The following is a 17,779-nucleotide window of genomic DNA, read 5'->3' on the forward strand; positions in this document are numbered from 1 at the left end:
CTGGTCCCCAAATCAAAGGAAAAGCAAAACTAATGGACCCAAAAGTCAGGACATTAAAAAAAATCAATTATTAAGTAAATCTTCAAACACAAAACAAGAGAATTCTTATCATTCCATCACCTAAATCACTAGAGTGATTTCTAAAGTCTATGTTTCCTAACAAGATCACACATGCCCTGGTTTCTATTGTGTGTCAATCAACATCAAATACTGACTCACTGGCACACATATGACAAAGTTCCCATAGTATAAAGATTTTTAAATGATTTTAAATGATTTTAAAAATTAGATTTAAAATATAACCATTTTTGAAGGAATTCATACTCTGTATATGGTCCACCACAGTATTTGCTCAGCAACTACAGAGGCATTCTAGGCTACTAAGAGTATCTGGCTTTTCTGGAGTGAAAAAAAAATGGGGGGGGGGTCAAATACACACATTTTAAGTTATTTACATCATCCTAATTCCCAGGTAGGAAGGAATAGAAGTGGTCACAGAGATTGTGTCTAGAAATAACCCAAGCTCTACCTTGCCAACCTGATTACTTCTTTCATCTTTGAAGACCCAGCCTTCTCTCTATAGCAATGCACAGTAGGGTACAGTCTGCAGCAAAACCCTCAGACAGAAGCAATGAGAGAAAAGACAGCTAAACGGTGTGCCAGGATCACCATGTGGGCAAGCTGTCCCCAGGGCCCACTTGGAGAGCAGCATTTAGTCTCCAAGCCTGAGCATCTCGGAGAAATATTTTGAAGAGGAGGAAAGAAAAGGGACTGAAATATTTTGCAAATAACATCATCTACTCTCAATCCTAACCTCATACTAGTCTACCTTTATCTGTGAATGGAGGAAGAGAAAAAGAAATAGAAGAGGGGAAGACTAAGGAGAGAAGGAAACGAAAATAAAGATTGATTTAGGTTGGAAGCCCAGCTCTACAGCATGAACAACTCCATCTTACATGTTGGCCAATCTGCTTAATAATCATGCATCTTTGTTTTCTCATCTATAAAGTAGGCTAATAATACCCTGCTGAGTTGTTGTGAGGAATAAACAAAGTATGTAAAGCACTTAGCATGCCACCTGCCACAGAAGAGGTAGCTGGTTAATATAAAGAAGTTTAAGAAAGAAAAGGGGTGAGGAAGGGATGAGAAGCAGAGAACTTTAGGGAAAAAATCTCAAGGGTTAAAGAAGCATCTAAACACACAACAAATACCTCATCATCTTCTTTACAATCCATCTGCAAAGATTTCTTGGTCACCTACTACATAATTAGCACAGTGCTTCACTCAGAAATGAAGCATCCTCCTCTTTACTCTCCAGGTCCACACAATCCAGCTCAAGAAACAGAATCACACGTGCAAAATATGTAGAACGAACACACACACACACACACACACACACCCTCTACTGTGCTAAATTGTTAGATGTTCTACATGTACTACTGCCAGCACTGCACCCGTCTGGAGAAGAAGCTTCTCAGGGGAGTTTCAGGGACAGGGGTGGTTAGAGGCATGAACAGGCACTCCTGAGAAGCAGGCGGCATGTCAGGGGAAAGAAAAGAAGATGGGCCCCAGCTGGAATTTTGCCACTGCAACACCAGGAATGTGAGTAGGCAGTTGGGGAGTGACCAAAGACTGGACTAGGGAGGAGACAGGTAGGAAGGCAGAGAGCATGGGAGCCATCTGAAGCAAACATGGACTAGACTTCAGAGATGTATATGAAAAATAAAAGAGAAGGATCTGCCTGAGTCTCTTTCAGATTTCTTGTTCTTGTTTGAGGCTGAGTGCATTCTTTCCACCTGCATATTTCTTATGATGAAATAAAGTCATATTCTTCTATCTCCCTAGATAGAGTCAGCATCACCCTTCTTGACACCCAGGCTGCCCAGGGCAGGGTTTATAAATGTGGGCTCAGTGGAGTCCATATTCAGGCTCTGCCACCTACCAGCTGTGTGACCCGTAGCAAGCAAACTAACTGGCCAGGCCTTTTTCCTTCTTTGTAAAAGAGGGGTAATTATAATACCCACTCCCAGCTTGTTGACAGGATAAGCAATTCAATACATTTAATAAATTGCCTTAATTGAGAAGCACTTAGAAGAGTGCCTGGCACACAGGAACAATCCACAAAAGTAACCTAACATTATTATTGTTATATCTATTACCTTCCATCTTTAGCTAGAATATAACCATAGAAAATGCAAAGAAACATCTCGCATGTCACTAAGGAGGAGATACCAAGGGGGAAATCCATCTTGGAATTTCAAGTTCTTCCAAAACTACAGCCAACAGTGAAAACTCCAGTGCAAGAGACCCAGTCAATCCAGTGTCACACAGAGGATTTGAGCCCATACCTGGCTTGATGAATGGCCTCCATCCACTCTTTACCATCCTGCTCCTCCTCACAGCGCAGCTCCAGGGGTTTCTGACCTTCATGGCCAAAAAGAACGGTAAAGTAATACTAGAGAGAAAAACAAACAAACCAAGTTTAGTTTTATTTTTCAAGCATGACTGCATAATAAACTATTTCCCTACAAAGGGCATATGTTTAAAAAATGCATCAGCATTATGTAAATCATATTTTAATATGTAGTATCACTCCCAGTCCACTTGGCAATGACTCTGCACCTAAAAGATACAATAGGTTGCATCTTAACACCCTTCAGTAAGAGCCAACCCACAACACCTCATTAGATACAGAAAAGGTATCTGATGAGGCTACACAGATGTATGAGTAAAACTCTTTGCTGAAATTTCTAAACATAATAAAGGATATCTAACCAAAAATCTACTATAAAGGGCAAAAAAGCACAAGAAATGGAAGGCAAGGGAAAAAATCATTTTTCACAGCTGATATAATTGTCTATATTAAAAATTAATTGAAGACATCCAGAGGGCAAACAGACACACGAAAAGATGCTCAACATCACTCATCATCAGGGAAATACAAATCAAAACGATGTTGAGATACCACCTTAAACCTGTCAGAATGGCTAAAATTAACAACACAAGAAACAATAGGTGTTGGGGTGGGTGTAGAGAAAGGAAAATACTCTTACACAGCTGGTGGGAAAGCAAACTGGTGCAGCCATTCTGGAGAATAGTATGGAGGTTCCTCAAGAAACTAAAAATAGAATTATTCTACAATGTAGCAAATGCACTACCCAAAGGATACAAAAATACAGGTTCAAAGAGGTACATGCACCCAAATGTTTACAGCAGCATTATTAACAATAGCCAACCTATGGAGAGAGCTTAACTGTCCATCGACTGATGAATGGATAAAGAAGATGTGGTGTGTGTGCGCGCATGTGTGTGTATGTGTGTGGTGTGTGATGGAATATTACTCAGCCATCAAAAAGAATGAAATCTTGCCATTTGCAATTACGTGGATGGAGCAAGAATGTATTATGATAAGTGAAATAAGTCAAGCAGAGAAACACAAACACCATATGATTTCACTCAAGCAGATGAACATATGGGAAGGGGAGAGGGAAAGAAGAGAGGGAAACAAACCACAAGAGATTCTTAATGATACAGAAAAAACTGTAGGTTGATGGAGGGAGGTGGGTGGGAGGTGAGATAGATGAGTGATGGGTACTAAGGAGGGCACTTGTGATGAGCACTGGGTGTTATATGTTAAATGATGAATCACTGAATTCTACTTCTGAACCCAATATTGCACTGTATGTTAACAAAAATTTAATTTAAAAAAAATGAAAAGAGCATATGAAAAGAAAAAAAATGAAAAGGGAATGGAGGAAAAAAGAGAGAGGGGGAAACGAACCATAAGAGACTCTTAAAGATAGAGAACAAACTGAGAGTTGATTTAAAAAAATCATTGAAAAACTATTAGAATAAGACCATCTAACAAAATTTTTGGATATAAAATCAATATACAAAACTGTAATGCAGTTTGGTATAATATCAACAAACAAAACTTAAGTTTGAAAACAAAGCATTTGTAATAACAAATACAAGTAACTTAAGACTAAATCTAAAAATATATGTTTACCATCTCTAAGAAGTCAACTATTCTATAACTTCAATGCATTCCAATAAAAATATCAATAGTTTTTTTTATTTTTGGTGGAATTTGAATCTGAAAACTGAGCCAATGGAGAAGCTTTCACTTTAAGCCAGTCTAACTGAAGTTGGATGTATTAATTACCAAACTGAAACTATCTGGAAAGGAAAAGTGACTAGAGAGCTTTTTATCAGAAGAGCATGATCAGAAGTACACTGGACCCACCAGGATGTCATCCTGGGGCATAAAAAGAACCAGCCCCACAGAGCTGCTCTAAGGGACAACCAAAGCCAAACACAGAGTTCTTCCTGCTGTCCCACCGGGCCACCTACACCCCAACATTGGTTATTCGGTGTGACAGTTTGGTACTCATTTTCTTCAAATGAATTAAAAGCCTTCAGAACATTAATCTTAGAAATAAGAATTTCCAACACAAGGGGAAAAAAAGAGAGAGGCAAACCAAGAAACAATCTCTCAACTATAATGAACAAACTGATGGTTACCAGAGGGTTGGTGAGTAGGAGTATGGGGGAAATAGAGGTGATCGGGATTAAGGAGTGCACTTGTGATGAGAACGGGGTGATGTACGGGAAGTGTTGAATCACTACATTGTATACTTGAAACTAATATATATATATATATATCATATATATTACATATATGGTATATATATTATATATGGTATAAATATATATATTATATATGGTATGTATACATATATATGGTATACTAAGTAACTGAAATTAAAATAAAAACTTAAGAAGAAAAAGGATTTTTGGCACAATTTTACCAAAATGAAAAAAATGACTAAGAGACTTCTCAGGTTACCTGTGCATAAATCATCAGTGCATTAAGGACTCTGAGTCATGCCTGTGTGATAATCTACCGCACTTCCCCATGAATAGTCCTGAGCCCCATAAATGGCAAGCTGTCTTTAGTTCTTAAACCTCTTGTCCAGCCCGAGAACTAAATGCTATGAACCAGTGGGAAATAACCTGATGAAAAGGCCACAGAGAACAAGAAGAATTGAGTTTAGCCCTCTATTCAATAAAGCTCCATTTAAATTTGAGAGGAAAAAAGTCAAAACTCAATAAAATAACAGATCAGTGTCTTAAAGGTCAATCCTATACATGATGGCATTTCAGTAACTGCTGGCTACTTTCCAAGTCCAGCAGCCCAGTCCAGGGAGAGGAAACACGTAATGAACCAGCCCGATCTATTGCAAGGCTGCGACGGGCGCCTCCACAGCAGCTGCTACTCGGAAACCCAATTAAAAGCCACCTTTCAGAGACAGCAAGGTAATTATATTAGCAGAGTACATTCAAAGGTTAGCCCATGTCTCAGGCATAGCAATGATGCTTTTGAGAAGTACATGTTATCTTTCCAGTTCACTTAAAAAATTCAGCCCAACTACAAAAAATTAAACAGTGCCAGGGTACCTATGGGTGGCTCAGTTGATTAAGTGTCCAACTTTGGCTCTGGTCATGATCTCACCGTTTGTGAGTTTGAGCCTCATGTCAGGCTCTGTGCTGACAGCTCAGAGCCTAGAGCCTGCTTCAGATTATGTGTCTCCCCTCTCTCTTCCCCTCCCATGTTTATGCTCTGTCTCTCTCTCTCAATAGTAAATAAATGTTAAAATGTTTTTTTTTTAAATAAATTAAACAGTGCCTCTGCATGCATGCACGTACAAATTATTTTTTTTGCCCCTCATCAAAGTTTTCTTTGTATCGAATATTCTGGCCTCATTCTGATATGAACTTAGTATACTCAGGATCTATGTGTCAGACCTGGGGCTTTAAAGTTCCCTTGAGGATCAAAAGTAGCAGCAGACTCCCTTGACAGTACCCTTGACCTCAGACGTGTCCCACCGCAAGAATCTGGAGAAATTCCAAAGTACTGGGTCATGGTGAAGTGCAAGAAAGAATTAAAACAGTTATGACCTTGTTTGTGTCTTTAAATTTAACATCTGCAGTGACAGTGACTTTCTCTTCTTTTTCTTCCTAGACATTCCCACCTGTTTCCCCAATCTATTTCTCCAGGCAGGTTCTCTCCCAGACACCAGCCCCATATTTCTCCTATTAGACATCATTTCAGTTGGATCTAAAACTGAATTCATCACTTTCCCTCTCTCCCTCTCACCCTCCGAAGCTCTTCTTCCTACCCTCTGCCCTCACAACTATTCCTTCTCCTCTTGCCTTTTCTCTGTCACGTGAATCTTTATTCAATGGTTGCTCCAATTGGGAATCCCAACATCATCTTCACCTCCCCCCTCTTATCAGCTCCACATGTGGTTTCACCAAAGCTCTTTTGTAGGACTCCCTCCCTCACCTAGGCTACCGTAGCAGCTTTACCATCAGGTGACAAATATGACAGCTTTGAAATTCCAATTGATACTCCTTCTCTTACAGCTGACCTCTCTCCTTCCTTGTATCCTGGCCACTGTAAGAGCCAAAAGGTTAATGGCCCCTACTGAAGGAGGACAAGATGACCTTGAGAAGTCCCGTGAGCTTTGAACACAAGGAGAAGTGTGGAGAGAGGAAGTGGTCAAGATAAATAGAGAAATCAGGTTAATAGACACACATATGGTACAGCTTCTCCCCACTCAGGGCTAAAAACCCAGAGGAAGGTGAGGAGTTAAAATGTTTGAAACAAAACCAAAATCCAAGGAGCTTCTGTATCACTGCCCCTTTAGGGATCTAGAGAATGCCATCTCATGGAACGTCCTCATGTCCTACCCCCAACTCTCATGACAACATGGCGTGGTGACTACATGGGTAGTGAATCAGCAAAACTGGTGTCACAGCAGTTAGATTTTTTTTTAAAAAAGGCCTAAGTTTTGAGGTTAGCTATCCAGAGCCTGACTAACTTTTAAGTGGTGTGGACATTTGCAATTATACAGTATACTGTGGAGGACCAAGAAGGGAAGCGCACTATCAAAACTTATGGCAGGATGGGGTAGGGGATATGCAGGCCTAGAAAAGCCAAGGTGGGGCCATGTAAACAATATGGACAACCACTCCCTGACTGATCTGGGAGAGAATAGACTGCAAGTTACAGCAGCCACACACCTCAGCAACAGTTGCCAGAAGATGGTCAAGGCAGAGCCAGAACAACAGCAGACCACAGTCAGCACCAGCAAGGACTCCCCCAACCTTAGATACACACACACACACACATACACTCACATACACACACACACACACACACACACACACACACACATCCTCAAGGACACGTGAGACTCCATTTACTGAGATACCATCTTAGTGAGGTACAGAGGGAAAAATGAATTACCAAGAGATTTCCCACATTATTGGAGCAGATTGAGTTTCCTACTCTTAATTAAATCTAGATTCTTTTTTTCTCCACTTATCAAGTGGAGAAATGGTTCTTAAGGAGACAATCACATCAAGTGAAGGAAAGTATTTTCTTTCACACCTAAGTGTAGTGAAGATAAATCTGTGACCCCAATTCCAGTCCTATCCAACTCCCTCCACCCCAAACATGGTGGCCAGAGTTCTCTTCCTAAAAGATAAATCAAGCTTCCATTTCTACTTACAAAGCCTCACTAGAATTCTCAAACACTAAAAGCAAATCTTATGCAGGCTGAAAATGTCCTACACTAATTAGTTCCATTCTCCATTTTTAAACTTGTTTCTGTTTCCTTCAATGCATGCCATACTCCAGCCACACCAAGGTATTGCTCCTCTGAGAAGACAAGCTCTTTCCTCAGCCTCATGCTACTGACAGTACCAGAAATGTGAATCCTGACTCGCCAGGTGGTAACTCAAGAACTTGGGCAAGTCACATAACTTTTCTGAGCCTGAGTTTCCTCCTAGGCAAACTGAGGACAATGGTGTAGACCTTACAGTAACAAATTAGCGGGCATGCAGTGCCAGGCACACAGCAGGCACTTAACAAATGTTAATTTCCTTCTCTGTCAGTTGATCTTTGTCTTGACACACATCCCCAGTCTCTTCACCTACACGTTCTTACTGAACTTTCAGGTCTCATGTCACTGAAATGTCAATCCACTAAGAATCCTTCCCTGGCACCTTTGACAAAAAGGAGTCGCTCTGTCCTCTAGGTTTTAGTAACCCTGTGCACTCTCTTTCTATATCACCTTAGAGTTGTCCACGTGTGTGTCTCTTCGTGGACAGCCTGTCCCTTTGTACTCTTGATCCTAGCTCTGTGCTAGACACACACAAAGCCCTCAATACTGTTTGATGAATAAATAATTATCAGTAAAGAAATGCAAGGTATAATTAAATTCATAATTTGCTTCAGACAGCCATACATGGTGATAAATTTCATGACTAGGCAGCCATTTAGATAAGGGATTTTAAAAGGAATTGGCTTAAACTACCAATATACCTTTTTATCCTAAATATGGAAAGTTAGAACATTATGATGATCTCACAAACACCTAGAAGAGCACTAAGAACAGATGCTCAAGTTTTGCAGATTCAGCAAAGATTCTTACCTCTTACCTACAATGATCATAAACTGCCAGAAAGACAACATAATGAACAGACCTATTACATTTAAATGTTCAAGGTCTTTCTGGTATCTACTGTAGCTTTGTATGAATTTTTATTTTTCAGTTTTCTGGGTTTTATTATAATCAGTTTGCTGCTGTTTATGCTACGTGTTTTGGCAGAGAGAACAAATGTAACCCAATAATAAAACACAAGTTCACTTAAAACTCTGGTCCTTAAGCTCTTGCAAGTTAGAGACAGATGTATAGCTAACAGTGGCAATTGCTAAAGGATAGTCCTACAATACCACTTCCACTTTCCACATTTCTATATTGTTTGAATCATTTACCATAAACACGTATAGTTATACAGTGAAAAAAATATGCTCATTCCATTGTTTGAGTCACAACAGATACACACTGCTATTCAGTCAACAATAAACACACTTACCTATTTTAAAAACTATGTTCAGATCTTTATAATACTACCCATATATTTAGAGAAAGTAAATTACATTGGTCACATCAGTGATGTTCAAAGGCAGATTAAAAGTCAATAGGGTTTTCTTAAAAGTAGAGAGCAGAAAAATAATTTCTTTTTAAAAATGCTGCTCCATGCATATTATCATTTGGATGGTACTGCAGGGTTTTAAATTACTACATATGATCTTGAAAGTTTTCACTTTTAGATTAAGAGAACCAAAATCAACCCTCTGTCTTCAGCCATTGAGCCAGAAAATCCTCCAGGTATCCCCTTCCCACTGTCCCCATCAGGGAGGAGGAATGGAAGACACCCTACAGAAATCCACTGTGGTCTTCTTCTCTGGGCCTCCGAGATGCCTGACACTGCAAGCCAAACATAGGATGGATAAAGAAATGACTGCCTCCATGGCAAAGGAAACAATCCAAAAAACTAATAGGCAACCGAGAGAATGGGAAAAGATAGTTGCAAATGACATATCAGATAAAGGGCTAGTATCCAGAATCTATAAGGAACTCACCAAACTCCACANCCAACTTGACAATAAACTATCTGTAAAAAGAAATAATAATAAAAATAAATAAATAAATAAATAAATAAATGTGAAAAAAAAAGAAATTTAACTTGCAAGGTACCACTCCACCCACTGCATCTGGTCACCATAGTGCCAGCTGGTGTGGCACTAACTGACGAAAGGTCTGAAGCTTTATCCCCTTGACCTAGCTTCAGAGGTCTCTAGGAGAGAAAACATTCACTCTCCTGCCTCAGTGATTGTTTTTACCTACTGCGATCATTTCTTTACCACAGCTCTGTCTTACAGGCACTTTTAGCTCCAAAGAAGAATCTGTGTAAATTAAAGAAGGTGGCTTTCTCAACTACTTTATAGACTCCATCTTTTCATATCATAGTTTTATGTTGAAGCTCTTCATTATTATAACATGTCAAAACATCCAACTACATCTTCCAGGTCTTCTGAGACACAAAGATCTAAAAGGCTGAAGATTCTTCTCCTCCCTACTGCTTTACTTCCTTTTTAACTTGGAGATTAAGAGGCCTTGCCTTGGGCATACTGACTTCAGTACCGCCAACTTCACAGAGCCAACTTCACAGATTCGCACCAGCGTCTGAGTGCTCAGTGTGGTTCAGCAGAAAGAGCCCCAGGCTAGAAGACAGGACATAATTTTTTCCTTCAGCATCTGGAGACGAAGTGTGAATTGTAGCAAGTCTTTCCTGCACTCGGTTTGTTCTTAGGCCAAGTGAAGACAAGGCCGCTTCTCCTGCTAACCCCAAGGTAAAAATCAAATGCAGTAATACATAAAAGTGCCTTGAAAGGCATGAGTACATCTTGTCATTGCTGTGGGGATGGGACTCTCAGATTTCACCTTCATCTCAAGTCTGTCTAGGACACTGGACTTAGTCCAGATCCACAAATTGAGGCAATTCAAATGTTTGTTCCTTTTTTCCCAAAGTTTTTCTTGGGTAAAAAGTGCATAGGGAAAAGAAGAAAAGGATGTATTAAAATTATTAACCAGCACACTGGGTACCTGGTAATTAAGAAGAAGTCATACTGTTTCTGTTGTTGGGCGTTTTGTTCTTGTAAATTTTATGTGGTTGTTTGATATTCATGATGAAAAGATTCCCAATTCTCCCAAGACTTAGGAGTTACAGTTTGAAACTTCGATGACACGCAAGAGCTTGCTTAAGGATTTGTCCCAACAGAAGCCAATACATTAACTGTGAATTTGAAACTATGAACAAGACAAAGTAAAATCCACACTGTGTTGTAAAATCAGTTTTTAAGAAGTGACTCAGAATATATTTCTCTATTAATCAGATTTTAGATTTTAATTGAATAAAAATTTAACTTAGAAACCAACTTAAAAAGTAAGAGTTTAACTGCTTCCTACTGTGGTTTTTTTCTACAACAGGAAAAATGCATTATGTCTGGCTTCCAAGTTTCATAAAGAACAGAGTTAAATTAAACTGTACCCATTTGAGAGTGACAAAGACAAGATGCCAAAAAATCTGTCATTTTAAGAATGGCTAGAAAAACTTGATATATTTGGTTGCTTTTCAAATCTTTGAGAGGCTATCATTAAAAATTGGAACAGAGAAACTTTTCATCAACCAAGGGATCTGAACTTCCATAAATCACCAAGCATACTGAAATTTATGAAAGAGAAGCATGATGCATGGTGGTTGAAGTCATCATCCCCGACTGGCAAGGGAAAGGCAACGATTCCTCTCTATGTTTCATTAAAGTCTCATACAATTTCCTGTCTTTCTTCTGTATTACCACTCTAGTCAGGGATGGATGTTGCTGAAGGTAACATCTGATCTGTGTTACTGCCTTAACCCTACCTCCAGCGTTCCCATTTACTTACTGTCTTCAGGGAGAGACATCGAACTGATCATCCTAGAGCCACTGACTGAGCACCCTTGAGAATTCAGTTCCCAATGTCACAGCCTTGTCTTATAGCAAGGTGACTAAACTCTATCACCATGCCAATATCCATTCCATCCTGACCTCTCATGAACTCATCTGGAACCCCTAATTTCACAAGTTCTAAATAATGAAACCTCTAAAGGCCCTTCACTTCATACCATTTTCATCACTTTCTCATTTCAACCACTGATTTTATTTCTTTTCCATTTGCCAACCACATTCTCATCTGTGTAGAAAGTATATACAATAAAAATGTATGCTGTTAATACCCAGGGTAGTGAGTGTCACTTGGTAGAAAGGAAAAAATTTTGACACAGAGACAAGTGAATGTCACAAGCTGCTGCAAGCCAGTTCTTGTGGTGCACAAAGAGGTACCATGGTTATGCCAAAACATGGGCAGGGGGAATGTGGATAATAAGATAGACTTGAGATCTGCCCTGTGTGGCTCCAGAAGCACAAAGAGGAATAATAGGTAAAAGTTACAGACTTGGAAGACCTTTCCAAAACTAGAAGGAGATAGTGCAATGCATTGGCCACCTCTCAGTATTGTTTAAAAAGGGATTCTGGTCCTTGTGACATAGAACCAGAGAGCCTCTAAAATCCCACATTACCAAAATCCTTTAGTTGCTATAACATAATCTAGAGTTTTACCATTAAAGTGTGCAATAGAGGATGCATATAAATAATGGGTAGACCACTGTTCTGACTTTGCTATTCAATATCTCAATTTTTATTGCATGAAATTTATCAAAATGGGAATAAAAGGAAATATTTATCTAAATAAAGAAATAATTAGATTTTTAGGAGGAAAAATCTTTTATACTGTGCCTGATTTATACGGATAATTATCATTTACACATATCAGATTAACAAAGAGCCACTGTTGCACTGAAGGTTTTAAATCAGAAGCACTGGGTTCATAACACTGCAAAACTGACCAAAAAAACCATGTGAGCTGTTATTTCATTTTTTGTTTTTATAAAAAATTTTATACTTTATTTATTTTTGAGACAGAGAGAGACAGGACATGAGTGAGGGAGGGTCAGAGAAAGAGGGAGACACAGAATCTGAAACAGGCTCCAGGCTCTGAGCCAGCTGTCAGCACAGAGCCCGGGGCAGGGCTCAAACCCACGAACCGCGAGATCATGACCTGAGCCAAAGTCAGACGCTTAATCGACTGAGCCACCCAGGTGCCCCTCATTTTTTGTATTTTAAATGCTAACTATTTAGTAATAATTATTAGCATTTAAATTCATTGAGCAAGCTTCAAAACTGGAAGCTCTAATAATAACAATCAAATAATAATGATCAAATTATAGTATATATCCAAACTTGCACATGCTTCTGAAGCAAAACTGCATAATATAAAAGGATTAATGTACTTAATATGTAAAGAAGTTTCTAAATCAATAAGAAAAACCCAAATACCCTAGTAGAGATGTTGTCAAAGGAATATTCACATACTTACAAACAAAAACAAAAAAATAATACAAAGATATGAAAGTATGAAAAAGAAAAACATATTAGTACATTAAGACCTTATTTTTAAATTACAATTTTTTAAATTATAAAACCTAGAATTGGGAAGTGTAATGTGCTGAACGAAATAAAAATGGTTACAATCTTTGTGGAGATAATTGGCAATTTGTACCAGAGACTTTAAAATATTCTTGATTCTATACAGTGAAATAATTAGAAAAACATGCAAAGATGTATCCAAGAATGTTCACAGCATCATTAATAATAATAAATGTCCAGCAAGAGAGGACAAATTAAAGAAATTATGAAATACTTGAGCTGGAACACTGGATAATTAAATTAATAATCATGTGCTCATAGCTAATATCATCCTTAATGGGAAAAAACTGACAGCTTTTCCCCTTAGGTCAGGAATAAGACAAGGATGTACGCTCTCATCACTTTTATTCAGCATAGTACTGGAAGTCCTAGCCACAGCAATGAGACAACAAAAAGAAATAAAAGACATCCAAAGGGGTAAGAAAGAAGTAAAACTTTCACTATTTGCAGATGCTGTGATACTATATATAAAAAAACCAAAAGATTCCACCAAAAAACTGCTAGAACTAAGAAATGAATTCAGTAAGGTCACAAGTACAAAACCAAGGTATAGAAATCTGTTGCATTTCAATACACCAATAATGAAGCAGCAGAAAGAGAAATCAAGAAAACAATCCCTTTTACAATTGTACCAGAAATAGTAAGATACCTAGGAATAAACCTAACCAAAGAGGTGAAAGACCAGTAGTCTGAAAACTATAAAATATTGATGAAAGAAATTAGAGATGACACAAATAGATGAAAAGACATTCAATGCTTATGGATCAGAAGAACAAATATGGTTAAAATGTCTCTACTATCCAAAGAGGTCTGCACATTTAATCCCTATCAAAATACCATGAGCTTTTTTCACAGAACTAGAACAAACAATCCTAAAATTTGTATGGAACCTCAAAAGATCCAGAATAGCCAAAGAATCTTGGAAAAGGAACAAAGCTAGAGGCATCACAACTCTGGACTCCAAGTTATATTACCAAGTTGTAGTAATCAAAACAGTATGGTACAGCCACAAAAACAAACAGATCAACAGAATAGAAACTTCAGAAATCAACCAATGGTCAATTAATCTTTGACAAAGCAGGAAAGAATAGTCAATGGTAAAAAGTCTCTTAAGCAAATGATGTTTGGAAAACTGGACAACTGCAATAAACAGAAGAATGAAACTGGACCACTTTCTTATACCATACATAAAAGTAAACTCAAAATGGATTAAAGACCTGATGTGAGATCTAAAACTATAAGAATCCTAGAAGAGAGCACAGGCAGTAATTTCTCTGACATTGGATGCAACAACTTTTTTCTAGATAGGAGTCTTAAGGCAAAGGAAACAAAAGCAAAAATAAACTATTGAAACTACATCAACTTAAAAAGCTTCTGTACAGTGAAGGAAACAACAAAACTAAAGGGCAGCCTATGGCATGAGAGAAGATTTTTACAAATGACGCATCTGATAAAGTGTTAGTATTCAAAATCCATAAAGAACTTATCAAACTCAACACCCAACAAACCAAATAATCCAGTGAAGAAATGTGCAGATGACATGAATAGACACTTTTCCAAAGAAGAAATCCAGCTAACAGACACATGAAAAGATGCTCAACGTCACTCATCATCAGGGAAATACAAATCAAAACCACAATGAGATACCACCTCTCATCTGTCAAAAGGGCTAAAATCAATAACACAAAAAATAAGTGTTGGTGAGGATGTAGAGAAAGGGGAACTCTCTTGCATTGTTGGTAGGAATGGAAACTGGTACAGCCACTCTGGAAAACAGTGTGGAGATTCCTGAAAAAGTTAAAAATAGAACTACCCTATGATCCAGTAATTTCACTACTAGGTATTTATCCAAAGGATACAAAAATACAGATTTGAAGGGGTAGATGCTCCCCAATGCTTATTGTTGCATTATCAACAATAGCCAAAAAATTGAGAGAGCCAAATGTCTACAGACTGATCAATGGATAAAGAAGATGTGGTATATATATGTGTACACACACACACACCAGAATGTGTCATTAAAAGGAATGAAAACTTGCCATTGGCAATGACATGAATGGGGCTAGAGTGTATTATGCTAAGTGAAATAAGTCAGGCAGAGAAAGATAAATACATATGAATTCACTTGTGTGGAATTTAAGAAACAAAACAGATGGACATATGGGAAGGTGGGAAAAAGAGAGAGAGAAACAAACCATAAGAGACTCTTTAGGATACAGAACAAACTGAGAGTTGATGGATGGAAGAGGGTGGGGGGTGGGCTAAATGGGTGAAGAGTATTAAGGAAGACACTGTTGTGTTGAGCACTGAGTATTTTATGTAAGTGATGAATCACTAAATTCTACTCCTGAAAACAATATTAAACTGTATACTAACTAAAATTTAAACAAAAATTATTTTAAAAAGCCTCTGCACAGTGAATGAAGCAATCAACAGAACTAAAAGGCAACCTATGTGATGGGAGAAGATATTTGCAATTGACTTATATGATAAAGGGTTACTATCCAAAATATATAAAGAATTTAGAAAACTCATAAATGGAAGGACTTTTTGCTAGAATCTCCATATCTAGAAGGTAGTTTTAGGTTATAACCATAGGATTATATGTGCGTTTTTGTAAAGTACCTGTGTTTATTGTGGATAAAGTTCATTCTTTTGTAACAGATCGGTTTTTTGGATGTCCTGAGGTGACAACATATGATAAAATGTATAGCTGGTCAATTAACCAATTTATAAGTTTCTTTTCATTATAAATGGGAGGAAGGAAGCATCTTAGATATAAAATTGTTAAGCTATCTCTGAGGAGAATGTATGTCTGCACTTAACCATAAGATTGGCAGCAGAGGGAGCAGAAGGGAGAGAGGTATGCGGATGTGTTCATATTTAAATTTTAATGATAACTGTTAATGTGTGCATCTCTTTTGGCTATACTATAGGAATACATTAAGTGATTCAATGGAAACATACCTCCTTGCTAACATTTGAAGAGTACAGACTAGATAATGAATTCTTTCAGGAGCATTATACATTGTGTATTCTGTTACAGTATGTCTCATTTTTAATTGAAAATTAAAGGAATGCAGTATTTTAATTGTAACTCTGCCAGTATCTTTATCTTGAGGCCTGTTTCCATATTTGTCTTTTACGAAATTGTTGTTGCCAAGAAAACAGGATTATATTTATTTCCTTTCAGATTGAGTTGGTATAGTGTATTCTTGGTTATCAAAATACTCATAGCTTTGGGACTGTGAAATGATAAATAATCATGGTGTGTAAAAAAGCATAATACATAATTGTATCATCTTAATTACATTAAATGCTTAGTTGTGCAGATACACACATGGGACTTAGAAGTCAAACTCTAAACTGACTGTGATTATGGATGACTTTATTCTTTGCTTCCTGTGTTTTTCAGCTTCCTTTTATGCACATGTTAACTGTGAAAATATAATTTTTTAACTTAAAAAAAAGAACTTATAAAACTCAACACAGAAAAAACAAACAATTCGATCAAAATATGGGCAGAAGACATGAATAGACATTGTTCAAAAGAAGACATACAGAAGACCAACAGACACAAGAAAAGATGCTCAACCTCACTCATTGTCAGGGAAATACAAATCAAAACTATGATGAGATATCACCTCACACCTATTAGAATGGCTAAAATCAACAATACAAAAAACAACAAGTGTTGGCAAGCATGTCAAGAAAAAGGAACCCACTTGCATTGTTGACAGAAATGCAAACTGGTATGGCCACCATGGAAAACCGTATGGAGGTTCTACAAAAAGTTAAAATAGAATTACCCTATGATCCAGTAATCACACTACCGGGTACTTACCCAAAGAATACAAGAACATTAATTCAAAGGGATACATGAACCCTTATGTTTATAGCAGAATTATTTACAATAGCCAAGATATAGAAGCAGCCCAAGTGTCCATCAGTTGATGAGTGGATACAGAAGTGGTGTATATACATAATGGAATATTATTCAGACATCAAAAACTTTTAAATGCACCATCCAGTCCGCCTAGTATACACTAAAATGTTGCTAGTTATACAAAAACAAACTAGTTACAAAATGTTACCAGTTATATAAAAATAAACAAACAGACAAAAAAAGAAATTGTGAGCCATAATAATGAAAAAATATGATGCAGATGTTGGAATTAGCAAATAGGACCTCAAAGCAGCTATTAAAAATGAGTACAAAGGTTGGGGCACCTGGGTGTCTCAGTCCATTAAACATCTGACTTTGGCCCGGGTCACGACCTCACGGTTCGTGGGTTTGAGCCCCGCGTTGGACTCTGTGTTGACAGCTAGCTCAGAGCATGGAGCCTGTCATTGGATTCTGTATCTCCCTCTCTCTCTGACCCTTCCCTGCTCACTCTGTCTCTCTCTCTCTCAAAAAAATAAATAATAAAAAAAATGTTTAATGAGTACAAAGGTAAAGATATTAATAGTGAGTACACAGATGGAGAATCTCACCAGGGAAATGGAAATTATAAAAAAAGGACCAAACATAAATTTGGAACTAAAAACCATTATATCCGAAGTAAAATTTTGGAAAATGGACTCATATAATTGAAGATTAGACACCGCTGTTTCAAATGGAAGAGTAAATGTAGTAAGTCTGCCACAGATAAACCAACTGATCTTCTTAAGGAATGGCAACATATGAAGACTCAGTGTGCATCTCTGTTGTTAGTTTGGACATTTAGCAGCAACAGGATCTAGATCAGTCTTGGTAAAAAGAAATCTATGCTGTTG

The 17,779-nt window shown here is 37.7% G+C and overlaps 1 protein-coding gene across 2 annotated transcripts in view; it reads right to left on the reverse strand.

Annotated features, from left to right (window-relative positions):
* RASGRF2 (Ras protein specific guanine nucleotide releasing factor 2) overlaps window positions 1-17,779 on the reverse strand; it is a 236,307-nt gene that overhangs the window by 163,701 nt on the left and 54,827 nt on the right. For both annotated transcript variants that reach the window (XM_077759868.1, XM_077759867.1), the window contains exon 2: window positions 2,349-2,455. In XM_077759868.1, the coding sequence (XP_077615994.1) occupies window positions 2,349-2,455 (107 nt within the window). The remainder of the gene's footprint in view (window positions 1-2,348; window positions 2,456-17,779) is intronic.

This window comes from Crocuta crocuta, unplaced genomic scaffold, assembly GCF_008692635.1.
Source record: "Crocuta crocuta isolate KB4526 unplaced genomic scaffold, BGI_CrCroc_1.0 scaffold162, whole genome shotgun sequence".
Taxonomy (NCBI): Eukaryota; Metazoa; Chordata; class Mammalia; order Carnivora; family Hyaenidae; genus Crocuta; species Crocuta crocuta.